The sequence below is a fragment of the Chrysochloris asiatica genome, unplaced genomic scaffold, assembly GCF_000296735.1.
Source record: "Chrysochloris asiatica unplaced genomic scaffold, ChrAsi1.0 scaffold00091, whole genome shotgun sequence".
NCBI classification, from domain to species: Eukaryota; Metazoa; Chordata; class Mammalia; order Afrosoricida; family Chrysochloridae; genus Chrysochloris; species Chrysochloris asiatica.
Window position 1 is genome coordinate 4690749 of NW_006408609.1, and position 15668 is coordinate 4706416.

Below are 15668 nucleotides of genomic sequence, written 5' to 3' on the forward strand. Positions count from 1 at the left end.
AACAACAACAACATCATACCAAAACATCACATAAAAATGAATGATCTAAGATAAATCATTCTATCATGACTCTGTTAACACATGTTATTAAAGTCTCCCCTATGCCAGATTTTGAACTTGCATCTGGGGACAGCCAGCAGCATGGTGTCATCTGAAAAGTGTTGGAAGTCTATGCTAATCAGAAGAGCCTTTTCATGCCATGTCTGGTGGTGATAGAAGGAGATTAATGGGGTTTTATTTTTAATATAGCAACCTTTTTAATAAGTATACGAGAAAGACAGTGCTGGCAGATTTATGAAAAACACATTAGAAAATAAACCTAAAGTAGTAAAATAGGTCAATGGATTAATGCAATAAATTACTTCTGAATATAATGAGAGTTTAGTGGCTTTATATGATAATCACTGGACTTCAAGCCATAAGCTCAGCTATTCATGCCCACCAGCTGCTCTGTTGGGGGAAAATGAAGTTTTCTGCTCCCATAAGGATGTATAACCTTGGAAACCTATGCAGGATCCCTGTTAGTCAGAACTACCTGGACAATACTTAACAACAACAAATTGATAGAGTAGCTCTGAGAATATGAAAGAGATGTTGGACTTGTAGTGATAACAAATCAGTTGATCAATTGTTTGTGGAGAGTGAAAAAAAAAGTTAAGAAAATTCTCAAATTTCCAGTTTAGAAATTTGAAACAGACTAGCAGATAATGTGTGGACTCTGTGTGTGTGTGTAGATCTTTTCATCAGAGAGATGTAGGCATGAGAAAAAGGAATCCTTATGCTTAAGTTATTATTAGTTAGGCTTCTGTTACTTGAAGTTAAAACCATTCAAAATAGGATCAGGAAGACTAGTTATATAATAGAGGAAAAATGTAAAATTTGTGTAGCCATATGTGTAGATGCTGAAAAAGTCCTTTGATTAAAGAAGGAATTAAGAGAAAGTTCTGAAGCATGATAATGGTATTTTGTCTCAAATTAAGTACAGAAATTAAATGAACATTCAAGATACTAACCACATGCTTATTAAAGTCATGGATAAGATGAATATGGCAACCTTAGAAATCAACAAGGAAAAATAAAGGAAATGTGAGTACTGGAGAACAACCAAATTAACTATCAATGGCTGACAGGCACTCTGCTTGTTTTCCTATTTTTGAAAGAAAAGAAATATAAAAGAATTTTGAGTAAAACATTTTTAAATCACAAGATGAAGCAGAAGGACCTGAAGAGCAATACTTTGATAACTGATAATTGGGAGAATGTAAAACTGCATAGGATTACTACAATACTATTGGCAATATTGGAAAATATTTTGATAATCATGATAAATTCATACATTTGAAAAGCTGATAAATTATTTAATTGTTAAAGTTATCTATTTATCAGATATGGACATTTTACTTGGTGAGCTGCTGAGTGAAAAAGAAAAATTGCGTAATAAAGAAGTGAATCCAGAGTGCTCCTTGGAGGCCAAGATGGCCAAACTTTGTCTCTCATATTTCACACATATTGTCAGAAGGGACCAGTCACTGAAGAAGGATGACATGTTTGGTAAGGTGAGGGTCAGAGAAAAAGAGGAAGACCCCCAATGAGATGGATTGGCCAAGTGACAGCATCGATGGACTCAAGTGTGGCAACAGCAGTGAGGTTGGCCTAGGATCGGGCAGTGTTTCGTTCTGTGCATGGGGTCGCTATGAGTCGGTTCCGACTCGATGGCCCCTGACAACAACAACAAGTGAGAATAGGAGTCCTGGTGTGGTGCTGTGGGTTAATGCGCCAGACTGCAAAGCCGTTTGAACTGCAATGTCGGTGATTCAAGCTCACCAGCTGCTCCTTGGAAACCCTATACAGGGTCACTAAGGGACGAAACCGACTCAACAGTACTTAAGAACAACAAGTGAGAACAAGAAGCTCTTTTGGAGTGATCGTTATGCCCTTACCTGCTAACTGAAAGGTCAATTGTTCAAACCCACCAACGGCTCCCAGAGTGAAAGATGTGGCAGTCAGCTCCGGTACAGATTACATTGTCTCAATATCAATAAGATGTCAGACTAGTTTCATTAAAACACACAAACATGCTGTTGTTGTTAAGTGCTATGTAGTTGGGTCCGACTCATAGTGACCCTGTATAGGGTTTCCAAGGAGATGCTGGTAGGTCTGAATTGCTAACCTGTGGTTTGTAGTCCAGTGGTGATCCTACAGAGCCATGCCATGAGTCCACAAACATACAGGTATCTTCAAAATGTTCATAGATAAATTGAATTAAAAGATTATGGAATCCTTCTCCCAACTTTTTTGAAGACCCTCGTATATACATAAAAAACACATATACATATCCAACCAAAAATCAAAGCAATTGCCATCAATTTCTACTTAATGCAAATTTATAGGGCAGATTAGGACTACCGGATATGATTTGTAGGAGTCCTGATGTAGTGCTGTAAAATAAGCACTAGGCTGCTAACTGAAAGTTTAGCAGTTCAAACCCACCAGTATCTCCTTGGAAACCCTATATAGGGTTTGTGTCAGAACTGACTTGACAGCACATAACAATAACATAAGGCTTCTAAGTCCACTTCTTTCTCCCTCAGTTCAGCTGGTGGGTTCCAACTCCTGACCTGCAGTTAAACATTTAACCACTGTGCACCAGAGATTATTACACACACACACACACACACACACACACGGATATATTTTTAGTCAAAGTTTTTATATCCTTCCCTTGAGAAGCTATGAAACACAATGTCCAACAAACAAGTTGTCGTTGTGAGTGCCAGTTGAGTAGGTTCTGACTCACAGTGACTCTGTATAGAATTTTTGAGGAGCTCTGGTAAGTTTGAAACACTGACCTTGGCGGTTAACAGTCTAATGCTTATTATACACCAAGACCCTGAGGTACAAGTTCAATACATTTGAAGGAGAAACTTTAGATACGTACGAAACTAAGGTTGCTTTGTTCTCAAGGCGGAATCATTAGGATAAATAAATAAGTTTTAAGTTATCAAAGTATTCTAAGTCTCATTGTTTTATAGAGAGATAAGTGGAAGCACCTGATCTATAATTTCAAGAAGCAAGAGATATGTGTAGGATCCCCTGCTGCTGCTCTGATGAACTCAGCAGGAATGGAGAACTTTACAATGAACTGTCTCTATTCCCTTCTGCCCTCAAGCAGAGTCCAGTTGCTTAGCAACTGGGAAACTGCAGGAAAGTGTGGTATAGAAACTTTGGCAGTTTTTCATTGGCTCATGGAGTAAAACGTAATTGAATATATATAAAAAACTGACAAAAGCAAAGAATAACAGATGAAATTCACCTGCATATACATGGCATATGAAAATGAGTTCTATACTTCAGAGTCTTGTAACTTTAAAACTAAATGATATACTGGAATTTGGTCACAACTTGTAAGGTACTATTCTGCAAATTCCCATTTTTCTTAATCTTACTTTTAATAATTGTTTATGTTAACAACCCTCCATTTACATGCATTTTAATTCTTCATAATTGCCTTAGGAAAAATGTGCTTAAAATAAGTTTGCAGAGATGATCTGCTCTGTAAACCTTCACTCAATTCACAATAAAAAGTTTTTTAAAAGTCTACTAAGTCTAGTTCATGAAAATGTAAATGATATATACATTTTTCGTCATTTTCACATTATATTGGAAACTTCTGTTGTTGTTATTTCTAAGTGCCATTAAGCCGGTTCCTACTCATAGCAAACCTGTATAGCATTTCTGAGGAGTGGCTGGTGGGTTTGAACTTCTCACTTGTGTCTAGAAGTCCAGTGTTTATCCTAGAGCACCACATCAAGATTCTTACCTTGTAATAAAAACCATAATTTGAAATTTAAAAACAAAAAACTAAATTTGCCTAACATTTAAATGGAATTTAAAATTTATGTTAGAATCATATAAATTTTAAAGACTAAAGAAGTTATAGAGGTCACACATGAATTTTTAATGCTTTGCATTTGCAATGATTAGCATTATCATAAGCCAAATGTTATCAAAAGTCAAGCCCCTTTCATGCACAAACTACAAAAATTATTAGGAAATGTCTTGGATATGCCATTTTGTTTAAAAAATCTCTAGTTATAAAGACTAGAATGTAAATTGATTTTTGATGATACTGAATACTATTAAATATCTGATTGAGTTAGTACCCCACGAAGCTCTACACAATTTACAATAAATATACACAAAAAACCTTCAACTCTTGAATAACAAGGAACTTAATTTTAAGGCATGTCAAGCTGAAGTCACTGACTTTTCATGTTATTACTCTATGTCAGAACTCAGAATGAAAAACAGGGGTGTGGGGATGGAGGAAGAATCTCTAGGGTTATTTGCTGACTGCTTGTCAATTAGATTAGAGTCCCTCTGAGTGGCGCTATCTCTAATTATATAACCATGGAGTGATCACAGGCAACGTCTTTGCCAATGCAATTAACTTTTTTCTGTGTGAGATTAACTGGATTTGAATTACCTGCATTGCTTGCTTACAAGGTTAATCTCCCTGGGGCACTACTGTTGTGTGCCAGTATGGTACTCTGTAAAGTACAGCTCTCAAGTAGTCAGGTCAATTTAGTTCCAAATTAACGTTCTGAAAAGTCCAACATTATATAATACTGTAATAAAATGTCTTACGGTATAATTAAACATTATAGTTATGCCAGTAATACCAAGAAAGCAACAATATTCAAATTAGCACACCATATAAAAAATCTAAAATCAGTTGCACAATATCCCTAAAGATTATATTCATGCTACAGTGGGAGAAGTTAAGACCCAATGAATGCATTTAATTTTTCAACTTTATACAATCATTAAAAATGGCCATAAAATTGCCAATGGCTGTGTTATGATACCTATTGCTAGAATGACCTAACAACTTAAAAAGTAAACTTTGTTTGACATTATAAACATAGTGTTATTGCAATCATTACATAGGTGGAGTCTTTTTTTTAAGTCCTGTAAGAACAAAGCTACGCAAAACAAGACCATTAGAGTTAACCATTGCTTATAAATCTTATGTTGACTTCAGATGACCCTGAAGTTCCTGCCATACTCTAGTCTTTATTACATTGGAAAGTCAGAAGGCTAGCCCTAGTATGGCTCCATTTACTTAACTGGTCATTAGACGGGGAGGGAACTATAAAGCTAAAGGGAAAAGATTTTTTGCACTTTTGTACCCTTCCAAAATGTGTGAATGAGCATGATCAGGTCATCTGAATGTGATTAAATAATTCTTGACTGCATTAATTTATTGTCTTGCCAAGAATTTTCCACTTGGAGAAAAATCATCTTGTGAAGCTAAGAGGTAAATGTTTGGGAAAAAGGTCACACTCACCAGATTTAAGAGGTAAAGTTTCATGTTACTGGCGACAAAGTGATAGGATAGCCCTCTGAAAACAGGGGCCCTATTTATGAAGCTCACCAGCATATTAAAGCACATGTTGTTGTAAAGTGCCATTGAGTAGGTTGCAACCTATAACGACCCTGTATAGGGTTTCTGAGGAGCAGTTGGTGAGCTTGAACTGCAACCTTGCAGTTCAAACGGCTTTGCAGTCTGACACATTAACCCACAGCGCCACACCAGGACTCCAGGACCTAGCACATAGTAGGTGATTAATAAATTTTGTTGAATGAATTAATGGATAAGATATTTTTTGTTTTAAAGATAGCAAGTAAACATTACTTAAAATGATTATTTTTCTCAAATACCCATCTTAATTTCAATAGCATTTTGTTTTTTATAGTGCTGTGTTGTCTTATATGAAGGCCACAGATAATTAATCAAGGTTTGATTCTGAATTATCTTCTCTTACACCTTTATGTCTGAGTGTCTTAATTATGGAGTCCTTGTATGATGCTGTTGGATAAGCACTGGCCTGCTAATCACAAGATTGGCAGTTCAAACCCACCAGTCACTCCTTGTGTTGTTCTGAGTCTGAACCAATTTAATGGCACTTAACAACAACAACATCTAATCAAATAGTCAGGTCATCAAATACTATATGCCATTCAATGATTGGAAATGCATATCACCAGCCGTGATTCAGTCAATGATTTCATAAGGCTCTTCTAGCCATAGTCTTTGTCACTCCCACCAAGCAAAGATTTTTTTTTCCCTGATAAGTCGGAGTAAGAGAAGGTGGGGAAATATGCTAAAAGGATTATTAGAGTCAATTGTGATTTTTAACAGGGTTAATTATGATAGTAAAAACTTGCAAATCTAATAAGATAATTGGTCAGTTTTGTCATCAGCTAGATATAAAATGAGCCATGTCAGCCTCAGAAGGGGTTTGGGGGAGGGGAGGGACAACTTGCTACAATAAGAAAGAAGAACCAGGAATGGGGTAGCATCCTTTGGACCCTGATATCCCTGCACATTGAACCTCCTTGACCAAGGACACAGAGTTATAATACCAGAGAAGTGGCAGAGGAGAGGCAGCAGCAGAACCTCTTAAAAGGCAAAGGAAAAATATAGAGCTGTGGGTTTTCCAGCTCACAGAACAAGTAAAGCTGAATGTCTTCAGATAAGAAGTATGTTTGTGGAGTAGGATGACTGAAGATATTTAATCCGGGGAGCTAGTTTTGCTGACCCACAGAACTAGAGACAAGCACTTGGGGCTGAGGTTTACTGAGCAGTTGAACGGTCTTTGGGCATTTGTCAGTAGCCCTAAAAGAGCTTTGTAACAGAGGCCAAGAGGCTATCTAGCTGAGAGACTTATCAGAAAAAGGCCTGCCTGCAGGTACGGCTAGGAAATGGCTCTCCGAGTCAAGAAACTGTATCCTGAGCATTTCTAATCCTGAATTGTAAACTGTTAACTTCCCTAATAAACTCAATAATTGTGAGTAATAGCTGACTTCTCTGGCAGTGTAGTGGTTACAAATCGGGCTGCTAATCTCATGGTCAGCAGTTCGAAACTACCAGCTGTTCCGCGAAAGAAAGAGGAGGCTTTCTTCTCCCGTAAAGATTTACAGCCTCGGAAACCCTGTGCAGGGTCGCTATAAATCAGAACCGACTCCACGGCACATAACAACAACAAATGTGACCATTTCAATAAATAATTGAATCCATCTGAGAATTAAAGAGTTCCGTGGGAGGAACTGCTGATGCCAGAACTGGTAAAAAGGTTGGAGGCCTATCTGACCTCTGCCTCATAGGAATCTGCCTTAAACTGATGTTGAGTTTGATTCTCGTCCCCATTTGTGAAGCCGGAAGTCAGACACCACTTGGAGAACCTCATTACACCAGCCTTAATCTGTGTCCTCAATCCCAATAAAATATCCAGTTCCTAGTCTGATCACCAGATAGTTTTCAATGGTCTTTTTAATAAGCATTTAAATGTGAATGAAGAACAAATTTTTTTTTTTTTTTGCTGTTTGAAGAAACCCTCAAGATTTTTAAAAATATAAATTGCCATTTTTCAAAGTAAGAAACTTTTGAGCCATTTTGTAGAGAATCAAAATCTTTAAAGAATAGCGGGAAACTATTTTCTCTAGCAATATGTCTCAGACAGTGGTGGCTTTTATATGGGAAAAATCTGTTATTCCTTTTATGTTTTCCTTGACATGTCTTGAACAATTAAATATCATCAGTTACTTTTTTTGAATAACATATTTTAAGGAAGGATTGAATTACAATGAATATTTTTAAATCCCCTGTAGCGAAGAGTGGCTACATGAACAGATTCTTAAGAATGGGATTTCCACTACGTAAAAATAAAACGAATGAAGCTTGGAGTGCAATGTAACCAATTTTACTTTTGTAAAGATTGTATATAAATTACAATATATAAACAAGAAATAAAAAAGTGCTTCATTAAAAGACATGTGCTAAAGCAACAGTTCCAAAATAAAATAAGGTGGGCCTCAAAATAAATATTATGCTCTCTAATAATAGGGGCATCAAGATAAATAAGAAGTCTCTGCTCTCACAGACTTTTGTTACAACCTTGATTTAGACCACCAATACTGTTTTTTAGTTTTAATTTGGCTTTTATTTTTTGTTTCTTCATCAATTTTTAGTTTTTCCTTTGATTTAATATTATACGTAAAACCCCTCAGGTCAGTTCTGACTAATTTTACACAGTCAGATAAATGCTTCTCAGCTTCTTGTGACATTTCTCCAGAGGAACTGTTTCTAGACAAATTCAATCTCTTTTGTTTCCAACTATTTTCAAAATAATCTGGAAGTTTCTAGGTAATGCTTCACAGTTCTAAGAATCTCCTGTAGTTCTTCTCATATCTTTAGAAAATGCTGGTTAAATGTTTCAGAAAGCAGTCACAATATTGTAAGTTTAATGGCTTGGGTATAGACATTAAACTCTTTCCATTTCTTTCTGAAGGCAATATATACTACTGTAACATAGCATTTTCTGATTCCAGAGCTTGTGATAATTACAGGAAAATCGAGATAAATATTTCTTTAAATAGAACAGTTGTACTTGTGGGCTTTCAATGATAATGTTCGATGACCACTAATTTCACCTTATCAGGCAAAACTGTATTTTATTCATTACAGAGTGAAGCACATTTTGAGACTCTTATAGATGACTGGATGAAATTTAAGGGCAAATGTGTTTGAACTCTGTATGACAGAAATTTACATACACATTTTGAATTTTTTTTATTTTTACTATTCAATTCATTTAACAAATTATAGGATTTCTCCTGGCTTTGTCATTTGGAACTTCAAGCTGCTTAGTATCCACAGGGAGTATTACTAGAGATTACTCAGTACTCAGGCTGATTGAAAAGAAAGGCCTGCACTCTGGTACATATTCATAAAGCACAATCTTAACTCTCTGAATGTAATGGAAATTATAATATGGCTCTTTTCCATCTTGGCATTCTCATTATGAAATGTGATAGTGTATCCCAAAATGCAGAAGATATTTCTTTTGGGGCCAGTGTAGGAATTGAGGCTACACTTGGATGTCCAGAGAAAGGACAAGAAATATGGATCTTTTCTTATCATTCACAGAATCTGAAGATTGCCTTATGAACACAGAGAAGCATTTTGAAAATTATAATGACCTCTTGCATTAAATACATATACACATACAACAACCACATAATATCAGTGATATTGAAATGCTTTATTAAGAGATAAGGAGATAAAATTGTTTATTATATATAGAAAGATTTGGAGTCCGGATGTGGCAGCATAGGTCTGTTTGAACTGCAAGGTCGGTGGTTCAAACTCACCAGTCACTCCTCTGAAACCTTACATAGTGTCGCTAGGCATTGAAACTGACTCGATGGCACTAACAACAATAACAACGAATGAGTCAGGGCTGACTTGACAGCACTTAATGACAACATATATTGTTTGGGATCTTGAAAAGTCATGAGCGGCCATTTAAGGTGCAGCTATTGGTCTCTCCATGTGCAGAAGAAAGAAGAGTCATAAGAATTGAAGTGGTTTGGGATCAATTAGTTCAATGAACTAATGGAACATGTGAACACCAGTCTTCATGACTGTGAGACCAGAAGAACTAGATGGTGCCTGGCCACCACTACCTACAACTCTGAAAGAGATCGTGTTAGAGGGATAGAGTAGGAGAAAATGTAGAATAAAAATCAAGGTAATAAAAAAAAAAAAAAGACTGGGTTTACTGGTCATAAATAGACTTGAGGAACTCAAAACTATGCCCTTAATTACCCTTTAGGTCTGGAAAGGAACTCACCCTTGTGGCCCAGGGGAGCACAGTGACTCTGTGTGATAAACACTGAACTGTGAACCACAAGCTGTATGGTTATAGTTCACCAGGTGCTCCATGGGAGAAAGTTGAGGCTTTCTGCTGCTTTAAAGATTTACAGACTTGCAAGTTCTATACAGGTTGCTATGAGTCAGAACAAACTCAATAGCACTTAACAACATATATAAAATAAGCATTTGCCTTTAATATTTCAAATCAAAGAAAGACTAAAAGCAATGTATAACTTAAAGAGAATTTTACCAAAGACAGTTAGCTCAGCTGGGTCACTGTCTCTTTCTCCCACCATATTGGTGCCAACACAAGTATACATCCCGGCATCACTTTTCCTGGTATTGGAGATCATCAGCTTCCCACCACGAATCTGTTAAAAATTAAATAAAAACAAAAAAATAGAGAAAGAAAATGCATTAATAAATAATTTTGAACATTTATATATTATGGTTTCTTTCCCAAAGCAAATACCTTAGTGTCTAAGACACAAAACTTTTCCACTACTTTGGCAACTAAATGTGTCCTTTCTTCTATTAAATGTAACCTCAGTACAAGCTTCCATATTCCCTTTCTAAGTAAAGTTTCTCTAACACTACTTTCCTCTCCCTTGCTGAGTCCTATTTCCAGTCTTGTCACTTCTCCCACTAAATCTTAATGGTCTTTCTTCACACTGAGGTTCTGTTGAATGAAATACAATTGGCATTTGTCATCAGCAAGGAACATTACAGAGCTACTGTAGATAATATAGAGAAATCCAGCTGACTCAAAGGGATGCAACAAGTATTTACTGACTACCTCTGTTGAGTGGGCAGTGTTCTAGACACTTGGTTTACAGTGATGAACCAAATATTATAAATCAGTCTTCATGGGACTTACATTTCAATTTTTAATATTATTATCTCTGTCTCATCTTAATTGTATTATGAGAGCTTTTAATGAAATGGCAGACTGAACAAAAACGTCAGCAGTTCAAGCTCATCAGTTGTTCTGCAGAAGAAAAGATTTCTGCTTATGGAAAATTTTAAAAAGCCTTGGAAACCCTATACGGGTTGCTATGAGTCAGAACTGGCTTGATAACACTTAACAACAATATATAAATATTGCTATTGTTGTTATATGCCTTTGAGTCAGTTCAGAGTCGTGGCGACCCTGTATAGGGGTCCCAAGGAGCAGCTGGTGAGCTTCAATCACCGAGATGCTTTGTGGTTCAAACTGACCTTGGAGTCCAGCACATTAACCCACTGTGCCACACAGGGACTCCATATATAAATATGTTGTTGTTGTTGCCAAGTGCCATAGAGTTACTTCCAATGCATAGCAACCCCTTACAGGGTTTCTGAGGAGCAGGTGGTGGGTTTGAACTGAAGACTTTGTGATTTGTAGTAAAACACAGTGCTACAACAGAAGTCCTATATGTTATTTATTTATTTATTGTTAATGTTTTATTGTGAATTATGTGAATGTTTACATGGAGAACATTAGCTTTACATTCATCCTATCGTATATCGTTTCATTGCCATCCTTGGTTTCAATCCCCTCTATGCATCATCAACCAACCAAAGGGTATACCCTGCAAGCCTGCTCCCGCTTGTCCCCCCGCCTCCTCTGCCCCAGTCATCAGCACACAGCCCCTCTCCCTTTCTGGTTCTAAAGTCCCTGGTTGCTCCATCTCTCCACATCATTGCCTCTGTCTCCATCTCAGGCGTCACTGCTTCTCTGGGTAGGGTCCCACTCTCTGCTCTTCTCCCTTGATGGTCCTAGGGAACTCCGCTCCTAGACTGCAAAGTCAATCATTCCCCTCCTTTTGCTACAAAACATCTACCTTTACATTTCCAACCCTCACAATCAATTCTGATAACAATTAGTCACTATTGTTATCACAAGAGACCTATCCGCAGCTCATTTCATCAGCCCAGCCCAGACAGATTGGATACTACTCAGTGGAGATTCTACCTTCCTCCACTTCTAGGCTCCCTCTTGAAAGCTGTAAATCAGTCATTTCTTGCCTTTGTAGCCCCCAACCCCCCATTTTGGGTAGCCAATGTCCAAGTTGCCCATCCCTGTCTACTCTGTATGGAGGGGGTGGGAATCCTCTCAGGGATCCTCCCTGTAAAGATTTGTTCCCTCTTTTGAGCTACTGCATCCATAGGTGTAGGTCAAGTTCATCAAATTGTATCAGATTACTCTTTTTTTCCCTCTTCTTTCTTCTTCTAGTTGAGCTCTGATCATCCAGTCATTGAAGCCAGGCCAAGTGGGTATTATCTGCTAGTGTGGGTTTTCTTAAGCCTATATCCTCTCTTTTTATCAGCTGGATGTTTTACTCTCCACTCTAGTCCTCTGTGGCTATGTCCCTAACTCTGAGCCCAAGAGTCCCCAGGTCTTGCTACACTGCTGGCTGACCAGGTCTCTACCCAGGTTCACAGGAGTCTATTGAATGTTGTAGGGCTTAGCTTGCAGCTTCATTGCTGTTTTATATGTTATTCTTATTGTTAAGTGCTGTTGAGTTGTTTCCGAGGAGCAGCTGGTGAGCTTGAACCACTGACCTTGCAGTTAAAACCAGGCTTTGCAGTCTGGTGCATTAACTCACAGCATCACACCAGGACTCCAAGTCCTATATATACATATTTAAATATATGTTGTTGTTGTTGTTAAGTGCCATTGAGTCCACTCAACTCTGACTCATAGCCCCCTGTAAAGGGTTTTCAAGGAGCAACTAGTAGGTTTGAACCACCAACAGCATCATATCTGGACTATATATATAATGTTTCATTCTGTTGTGCATAGGGTCGCTATGAGTCAGTACCAACTCTATGGCACCTAACAATAACAACAACATACATATGCATGCTGTTAGATGTAGTTGAGTCTGTTTATGACTGTGGTTAGTGAGCTTGAACCACCAACCTTGCCATTCAAACCAATGTTTCAATCCAGAGCATTAACCCACAGTGCCACACCAGGACTCCGAACATTGTGGGATCTGGTGTGGTGCTGTAGGATAAACATGGGGACTGCTAACTGTGAGATTGGCAGTTAAAATCCACCAGCTATTTCTTGGAAACCGTACATAGCTGGTCATATCAGGATGGGGAAATAATTTGGTTTGGCACTGCCGAAGCAGCTGCAGTTCCAGACATCACATTTGTTGTTGTTAAGTGCCATCGAGTTGGTTCTGACCCATACTGACCTTGTAAAGGTTTCCAGGGAGCTGCTGTTGAGTTTGAACTGCCAGCCTTGTAGGTGAGTTAATTAAATGTTTGACGAAATATGGCAGGTCATTTTTAAGCTGATAATTTTTTATGGCCCATGAATGATGTTATAAATGTTGGCAGAAAAAAGGTTCCCCATCCCTGCTATCCAGGGTCATTATGAGTCAGAACCAACTTAACAACAGCAACAACATGGATTGGGACAAATTATTTTTTAAATAGGTGCTCCTTACCTGTGTCTTAAAGACATATATTGACAAACAAATTCTAAAATTCCCATTTTCTAAAGAGAACATTAAAGCAAAATTAGACTCTTGTTTTTAAATATATCATCATTCACAGCTTCTTTCTCAATCTTTCCTGTGTTCATACAATTCAAAAACTATAACACTACAGAGATTGGATATTCTTAAAGAGATACCAGTTAAATACCTACTAATTTCCTCTGATATTTTTTTATCTTCGTAGGAAAACAAAAGTCATGTGTGCTTGATCTTAACAGAGATATTTCATACTCTAAAACTGTAATGTGATAGAAAGGAATGTTCAACTTTTTTTTTTTAACATTGACGCAAAAGACCGTCAACATGATCTTATTTTTTTCTAGTAGAGTGTAATGGTAGGTTATAAAGTAACCAATAGCTACCCTTGAAGCTAAACTTGGCAATGTGACTTACTTTGAAAAAAGGACTAAAGAAAATACTATACCAACACAAAGTTGCTCACAAGATGTCACAATTGGAGCTCTGAGACCCCATAGGAAAGCTAGACTGAGCTAGTCTGCTGGATAATTTGAGTCCATAAAAAGGAAAAGCCAGATGCCCAGCTGAGAGTAAGCTAATTATTGGACATGTGAGTGAAAACTCATGTCAACCCCATGTGTATCAGAGTAGAACTGTGACCCACAAGGTTTCAATAGCTGATTCTTCAGAAGTAGATCTCGAGGTCTTAATTCAGAGACATCTCTGGGGTGGACTGAAATGTCTAACCTACAGTTAGAGCCTAGTACATTAGAACAATCCAGAGGAAAATCTTGTCTAAATTCTCTAGCTGCTAACACATATTTCAATGGACTATAGAAGCAGAAATCAGCTGAGTTGGTCCTTGCAAGAACTGTCTAGCAGATCCAGAAAACTGTGGTCTAAATAAAATGGATTTTATAAACTGTTATGATTTGGGATGCTTTGTTATGAAGCTAAAGCTAAATACTACAAATGTCAACTTAGAACCTTTGAACACTGATTTTACTCCAACACCAGGAATATATTTTTATAAGTTTAGTACCAAAGTATAGATTATTAGAAAACAAATTCTCTTTAATGTCTATACTCAATATTAGCAGTCAGAGACACATGAGTACATGTTGTGGTCTCTTACACGCACCATCTGGTTCTGTACCATGTCATAATCACAATGTACATCTGTGGCAATTACTCATTTGTGATATATTTTTAAAGATACTAGACATTTAGGCCATTTTGTTATAGGTGGTGGTGGTGGTGTTAAGTGCCATCGAGGTGGTTCTGACTCAGTGACGCTGTAGAAGGTTTCCAAGGAGTGGCTGGTGATTTTAGGCCATACCAACTTTGAATTGTAATGATATGTTTGTTTAGTCAAATGTGACACTGTTTTACATAAAATACATTCAAACTCAAGTATTATATTGAATAGAAAACATATAATTAAATAACATCAGAAGCTCGAGGCATTATATACCATTTCAGTGGACTGGTTCTCATTTACAAACTTTACATACAAATTTTGAGCAACTCTTCTGATAAAATGAAAATTTTATGTGCCATTGCCCAGATCTGCATCTTCCTCAGTATCTAGGAGTTTCATTTTGAATTTTAATCATGTGATGAAACTCATCACTGATTTCCTATTAAAAATAGACAGTTTCTCTGCTGGCTAAATTGTAGAATCAACTAGGTCTTTCTACTTTGGTTTTATTTTATATCTATTAAATTTATTTTTAATTAATCCATATATAAAATGTTATTGCTACAAGGATTATTTAATTGAAAAATCTGGAAAACTTGCTTAAAATAATTATTACCGTAAATTATTTTCTTTCATAATTTTGAAAATAATGGCCAATGAAATGCTCTAGTTAATCTGGTTTATGACCCTCATTTACAGTTTAATGTTCATGAATTAAATAATCAATAGCTGCTTTTGGAGAAGTTCACAGAAAGAGCTGTGACATCCGTATTATACTTTGAAGAGATTTTATAATAATCAATATAATCATATACAATTGATAATTGCATCAATATACACGTGCCTATGTCTTTGTCTCTTTGAAACCTCATTTTTAACTTTCATTTTTATAATAAGTTACCCTTTTAAACACCTTTCAATATGGCATAAATGATATAGGTTGATAAACAGTAATTTGGTAAGTACAGTTGTATATTTTATTAATAATTAATTTAAAAATAAAGTACATCTATCTTAAGACCCGCTCTTTTTATCTAACTCACACTTATTCTTTCTTCTTTATCATCAATTCGAACTTTGTCTTTTTTCCAGTAGATAGTGGGTTCTGGGTGTCCCCGGGGAGGTTGGCACTCTAGGATCGCAGGCTCTCCAGCTGCCACAACAACATCTGTGGGGTTTTGCCGGAAGTCATCTCGTAGCACTAAAGAAGAAGAATTATAATTAAAAAAAACACAAAAAACAAAAACCCTCAGTAACAATGACGTTAGCTTTATATTACAAAAGATAACTTCAA

At 36.8% G+C, this 15668-nt stretch overlaps 1 protein-coding gene across 1 annotated transcript in view; it reads right to left on the reverse strand.

The window, feature by feature from the left end:
• ROBO2 (roundabout, axon guidance receptor, homolog 2 (Drosophila)) overlaps positions 1–15668 on the reverse strand; it is a gene marked incomplete at its 5' end in the record, with an annotated part of 881870 nt that overhangs the window by 279722 nt on the left and 586480 nt on the right. The window contains 2 exons of the mRNA XM_006866447.1: positions 9972–10092; positions 15418–15575. Coding sequence (XP_006866509.1) covers positions 9972–10092; positions 15418–15575 — 279 coding nt within the window. The remainder of the gene's footprint in view (positions 1–9971; positions 10093–15417; positions 15576–15668) is intronic.